Source organism: Motacilla alba, chromosome 3 (genome assembly GCF_015832195.1).
Source record: "Motacilla alba alba isolate MOTALB_02 chromosome 3, Motacilla_alba_V1.0_pri, whole genome shotgun sequence".
NCBI classification, from domain to species: domain Eukaryota; kingdom Metazoa; phylum Chordata; class Aves; order Passeriformes; family Motacillidae; genus Motacilla; species Motacilla alba.
Window position 1 is genome coordinate 65,324,555 of NC_052018.1, and position 6,757 is coordinate 65,331,311.

The 6,757-nt window shown below is 39.9% G+C and overlaps 1 protein-coding gene across 9 annotated transcripts in view; it reads left to right on the forward strand.

Moving 5' to 3' along the window:
• The window catches only part of UTRN (utrophin), a 342,608-nt gene extending 339,900 nt beyond the window's left edge, over positions 1–2,708 (forward strand). For all 9 annotated transcript variants that reach the window (XM_038130632.1, XM_038130631.1, XM_038130633.1 and 6 more), the window contains one exon: positions 573–2,708. In XM_038130632.1, the coding sequence (XP_037986560.1) occupies positions 573–581 (9 nt within the window). In that variant the 3' untranslated portion in view covers positions 582–2,708. The remainder of the gene's footprint in view (positions 1–572) is intronic.
• The last annotated feature ends 4,049 nt before the right edge of the window (positions 2,709–6,757 follow it).

Sequence of the window (6,757 nt, forward strand, 5' to 3'; positions counted from 1 at the left end):
TCTACCTTTTTCTCTAGGGGTCTGTTTGGGAGCTAGACTGATACAACAGGAAAGCCAGATTCCACAATATCAGAGGTAATAGAAAATTTCTACTAGGTCAAGCACTGCCACAGGTATTATGGTTCTGCAGGTCTGTGCTGCTATCCAGATGGAACCAGCTTGCATTTATTTGGGCCAATTGGTTTAAAGCCAGAAGCAGCTTGCAATATCAAAGCTGGTTCTTGCAAAAATACCCATATGTCCTGATGCCCACAGCTCCACTTTCAGGAGCTGTGGGCAGCAGTGCACAAGGATCAGGAGCCACACAGCATCTTAGGCATTAGATTAATCTGTCTGCACTGAATAGGCAACCACTTCAACAAGGACTTTGAACACAGAAATATTGTCAGCTTAGATTTCTTTTAGCTGTTTGCCTCAGTTATTTGCTGAGCCTCAGGCCAATACATGTAAATTTTTAAAATATGGGGGTTTTGTAAGATGACATCACAGACCTGGGTTGGCTGAGCGCAGAGCAGGTAGCAGTTTCTGTGTGTGCTGACCTGTGGTACTGATGTGGTTTCTCATCACAACAGGCCATGTGAGGTGCTCCCCGGGCTGTCAGCCAGTGCTTCTGGCGTGCAGCACAACCCTGCTGTGCGTCTGCCGGCCGCGCGTTCCGCCTCATCGCCAACCTGCACGGGAGCCGGGACACTCCGCGTGCTCTGACCACGTGTTCTGCTTGAGACAGTGCAACACTGAACACCCAAAGAAAAGGATGTTGTTTTTATAGTCTCTTTTTTTTTCCTTCCTTCTTCCCTTTCTATGCAACTGTAAATTAACGAGCAGTGGAATATTTGTCACTGATTTGTATAAATATACAGCCAGGGGAAAAGGGGCAGGGGCTTTATATACGTTCCTTTTGATAATCGTAAAGAGAACTGCATAAGGAGTTTGGAGCAAAGCGTTACATTTATACATTCCTTTCAACTCTTTGCTTTTGCATTGTAAAGTACCCTTAGTTATATTCTCACACATGTAATATCCTGTACTGATTATTTGTATGCTAACCATATGACCACACAGATTTCAGAATATCCTTGCATTGTTTTCAGCATTGGCAAATGAAGTTCCCATAATCTGCATTATTGTTACTGGTTAACAACATTAGGTGCAAGATACAACATTTTAGTTCAATTAAACAAGGTAAACTCTCATTTCAAGTAATAACTAGCATCCTCACGTACCTAAGTGGTATTTTTAACTTCCATTTTGTTATTTCCAGACAACACTCCATTTGGAGGATTATTTTTTTAAGCTTTACTTTGAATCGGGAGATAGCTAAAAAGAGGACTTAGATGGTAGCGTAAGTTGGTTTTAGTAAGAACTAAGTTAGTGTAATCCTTCCCAACATTGTTCAGAAACAAAGCTTTGCTGTTCCCTGCTGGGCCAAACTTGCTTCAAGTTTTGGAATTTACAGTCTGTGAAGTGAAGCTCATTTCTGTGAGATCCTTTTCTTTTGTCTGCCTCTTGGAAATGAAGAGACACTTAGAAAGCCCTTTCCAATACTATTAGCAACAGAACTTTCTCCAGAACTGCAGTGCACATAGATGTTATCATTTGGCATTGTAATCTTGCAGATCACCCCTATCTTTATGATAATTTATTTATTTTATTACTTTTGATAAGGATAATTATGGGAAATTATGTCACTGATCCTCTGATCTCTAGTTTAAAGGTTATCATCAGAGATTTTAATGCCTTCACAGAGTTTACAATGCTGCATGGACACTTGCTTTAATTCTAGGACATACCTTTAATTGGTAAAACTGCATGCAATACCTTTCATGTATAGTAAAGAGAAACAAAGCTGTGTTCTTAATTTTTACTGAAGGAAAAAACCCTTATCTTTAAATGGTATTGAAAGAGGTGTAAAATTCTCTACTGCTACTAAAAAAATGCTAGGGGACATTAGAAGAGCAGGTCACGAATTCCAAGTGGCTTTGTGAAGTTTTGCCAGCCAGACTGTCCTGCACCCACAGTATTTACTCCTGAACTGCTGCTGCTCAAGGAGTGATTCAGGCACAGTGTTGACCACCTTCTACTGGTGGCACCAGTGCCAATTCTTTCTGAACCCTTTGGCAAGTTATTTAACCACTCTGCCTCTGTTTTCCCATCTGTAAAATGGGGATGATAGTGCTTACCTCTCAAAGGTGGTGTAGACTTGGCATTTCTACAGAGCTTTTCAGATGCTAACTAAGTATTAGTCTTGAGCAAGTGGAGCAAAGCTATCAAGGTGAGAGGAGAAGATGCTGGCTCCTATTAAAATGTAGTGTAGTTATTTTGAGAAGAAAAAGCCCCACATTTTACAGAAGAGGAAAACCATGACCACCTTTCTACCTCAGACCTATCTTCATAAGTAGTATTGGAAATAGCTTTACATTCTGCTCTCTGCAAAGTACTTGGCTTTTATCAAGCTACATAATTCTCTAGGCAAAGAATCTTTAAAAATACTCCCAACATACGCATAAAAAGAAATCAGTAGTGAATTTGGTGGATTTTATTTTTGTTCTGAATATGAGGTTATGTATAAAGTTGTTTTTCTGCCTGTGTTTGTATGCATCCTTTGTCCTCTGCTGCCAAGTAAATGCTGCTTCAAACACTACATTGTAACATTCTTCCTCTGAGACTATAATAAATAAAAGGAATATATTGCAGTAACATGAGAAAAACTATGGAGTTCTTCCAAATTTTTTGGCCTTCAAGGATGGCACATCTCATTGCTAAATGCTGAAAATTTCATTCTGAAGATTAGCATGAGCAAGCTGTGGTAGTCAATTTCTATGTCCTAGTTATTTCTCTGTGTGGTTTGAGTTTATATAAATGAGATTAAGCAGTAGATTTTTTTCGTCATAAATCTTGCATATTTTCTCTAGTTTTCCATCTTGAGTAATTTTAGTCTGGAATCTTTCTCAGTTTCATGACAGGTAGTAAATCTGATAGCTGAGAAGCAGACTGGTTTTTTTTTTTATTTTAAATGTTCTGTATATGTATTACAGAACAGCAATAATGCATGAAATGTCAGATAGGAAAACTGTGAATTAGTCTTCAGGTTTTTGGTGCCTTTTAGTCATGATGTTCAGCTGAACCATAGCATTAGGTATTCAGCAGCACAATGTAGAAAATATACTTTCTGGCTTTCAGGTATTTGCATTAATGCAAGTTATTTTAATGAGGTCAGGGGTTCTGTCCTCTCTTCTGTTATTTCTACAGTTGGAAAAAAAAAACAACAACAGCACAACCAACCAAGAAACAACCCCAAAAAGCTCACCAAATGACAAAATTTAAAAACCAAACAAACCTAAATTCAACCAAATTAAAAATGTATTCTTGTGATAGGTGAGTTTTGGATTCATGCAGAAGACCAAAATATTCTTTTAAGCTTTTCCAGTACAAATTACCCCTTGGGAAATAATTTGTTCATTAGATATTTATTTTTTGTTCTCTACTTTAATATGGAGTTTCCCTAAGAAAATCCTTCATGAAGGCAATTTTTTTTTTTGCAGTACTGCAAAACTGTAAAATGGATCCTGTCATGCAGAAATGAAGATGTCATGCCATATGGCTGAGAATTCTGTTCCCACAACAACAGCAATAAAATCAGTCTTACAAATCTTGGCAAGGTGTAAATTAGTAACAGTGGGGTATGGAAAAAAAACAACAACAACAAAAAACAAACAAGTTTTAGAGGGGAAAAGAATATTTGAGCAGGAAGAGATCTCCTGCATCTTAGAAGCACAAAAGCTCTCAGTAGTCATCAGCTGCTCTGTTCCTCAGTATTCTTGAGGCTGGAAAAGATGAAATTATTCTTGGTTCACATAGCTTTGGGAATGTATCTTCTGTCTTTAGTGCCACTTTCATGATGTGCCAGCAACAGTCCTTACAACTTAAATTTATACCTAAGAAAGAACAGCTGTGTGTGAGTGCAGCAGCCACCTTCAGCAGGAGTAGGTAGTGTTTTCATCAGCTGCTTTTCTAAACACAGACACCAGGAGTGGGCTGGCTCAGCTCATTTTCCCAAGCATCTCAGCACTGCAGCAACTGGTGCAGCCAACACAAAGCTATCATTTAAATTGAAACCTGCTTATGAACAGCGAGAATCCAGGAGAGCTGCACAGAATTACTAGCTGTGCTAGTCTTGAGTATATTGGACAGGAGAAGAAAATGAAAAAACCTCACACATTACTTGAGCATCTATGCTTTGCTGTCTGTCATCTCTCATGTCACCTCTCAATCTCCATTTACAGATTAGCTATTCATGCTCTTGTTAGTAATTTTCTTTATGCAGTCAGATAAACACTGAAAATGTCTGGTTTTCTGACTGAGGCGGGTTGACCCTGACTGGTACCTGGTGCCCACCAAAGCCTCTCTATCTCTCCCTTCCTCAGCTCTACCTGGGAGAGAAAATATAAGGAAAGTTGAGATAACTCACCTAAACCACAAATGAAGTTGTATACATTAATAAATAAGAGAACAGACAGAAGATACAATAGTAACTAACTGCCACTGACAATCCACATCCCTTATTTAACTGCAAACAGGAGTAAAGAATGTTAAGCGTTACCTAGATCTTCATTCTTGAAGATCAAAGTGACATTTACCTTCTTCTAGTCCTCAGGATCTTCCTCTATTTCCCAAGACCTTCGAAAGGTAATTAAAAGCTGTCTTGCAGTGATATCAGCCACTTCTCACAGCACTCCTGGGTATGTCCAAACACATCCCATGGGCAGTTTGTCAACTACATCCAGTTTGCCTAAGTGTTCCCTAACCCGATTCTTTTCCACCAAGGAGGAGGACATCTCCCTTGCTCCAGACTTCTGGCCAAGCTTACTACTAAAGACTCATATAAAAATGGGGTTCAGTACCTCAGACATTCCTGTGCCCTTTGTCACCAGGTCCTCTTCACCAGTGGGCTCATGTTTTCCCCAGCCTGCTTTTTTTCTGGTGCTGTACTCAAAGTCATTCTTTGCACCTTTTGTATCCCTCATCAGGCTTCGGCTTTCCTAACCCTATCCCTGCAGAACTGGGCAGTGTATCTGTGTTCTTCTTGGTCCCCAAACAGGCTGAAACCTGCTCTCCTGAGGCCCGGGATGCAGTCCTGCTTTATTGCTTTGATCCCATTGGAATCCTGAGCACCATAATCTCATTGTCCTGTGGCTACAGCAACCCTTAACCTTCACATCCCTTACCCATTCTTCCTCTGTGATTAGGAGATCCAGCAAGATCCCTCCTCTCACCAGATTCTCAGTCATTTATATGAAGAAATTGTCACCAGTACACTCTAAGAAATTTTCCCTCGACAGTTAGTGTAATTCTTGACTGATGCCCCAAAAAAGTCTTTTGCCAGAGAATTGCAATACATGAGTAGAGGACCTTCTAAAAACAGATGCTTCGGTTGAGTTTGTTTAGTACCTCTGAAAGTATTTTGGTGAGCAGTTGTGAGAAGTCTAATGAGTGACAGCAACACCCAGACAAATGAAAACATCCAGCTGTATTTCTGTCTCTCCAGTGCCAGCAGCCCCTCTGGAATGGAAAGTGTAGCTCTGACCTACTTACTTTCAACAGACTATAATTACAGCACTTATCAATTTTCTATAAAAATACAGACATGAACAAATAGAAAACCCAAGTGGATGAAACATGAGCAGAATAACAATGTTATTTCATCCTCTAAATCCCAGTTGCTGCAAAGATGATGCTTGTAGGCTGAGAAGTAAAACCAGTGAAATGACAGCAAACTATCAGAGTAACAGTTGAGTTTATTACAAAATACGAGGCAGACTTTATACGCAAACAAAGATATACCTCAGTGTTTGTCAGTCGGCTGCCTAGACTTGGAATTTCTTCCTCCCTAAAATGTCTGCTTGCTTGCTGTGACAGGAAAATTAGCAATAGCTTTAGCAGAATAGAATTATTTTGACTTTCAAACTCATCTGATTTCTCAAAGTGCAGAGTGTGCTAGGCATTTGGCAGCAAGGGGCTGAACTGTGTGCCCAAAGCTGGACCCAGCACCCCAGCCCCAGTCTCCCCAGATAAAGAGGAATGGTCACTCCCTTTGATTAGTTGTGTTAGGACACCCTCCCTTTGCTGCCAGAGTACTCTGCCTTGGGTTGGGACAACTCACAACCATCCATGGAAAAGGCAGTAGGTGATAGGTGAGGCTGCAGACTACCAGTTAACCCACTTAACTCAGAGCTTGGTAGCATCTGGCAAAGAAATTCTTCTGATAACTATTCACGTTCTTGTTACTGCAGACAGTTTGGTTCTCTTTTCCTGCAAATCACAGTACTTGTAACATTATTTAGAACAATAGGATTAGGAGATAAATATTTCCTAACATGCCACTTTCACTTAGCTGCTCTTCTTGCAGAAGGATGCCTCGCTTTCCCAGGCATTGACTCATTAACTTCTTTCCTTCACATGTCCAGAGACAGTCAACCTTGGAGCATTAAAAAGCAAAAAAAAAAACAAACCACACCTAGTGTTTTAGTTAAAAATTATATAGGCTTGTCAATGTTGTTGCACACTTTGTTACTTACAGCATCTCCTGTACCTTAGAAATTACTACTGAGTAGACAAAACCAGTACACTTTCCATTTCTCTGCCCAAAGCAAGGCTCCCACTGAAAGCTTCTTGGAAAGTTTGACTTAAAATAACAACTTGATGAATGGGACAATGTCATTACACGCAACCAAGTTACACTTCTTAAAGGCTGATTACA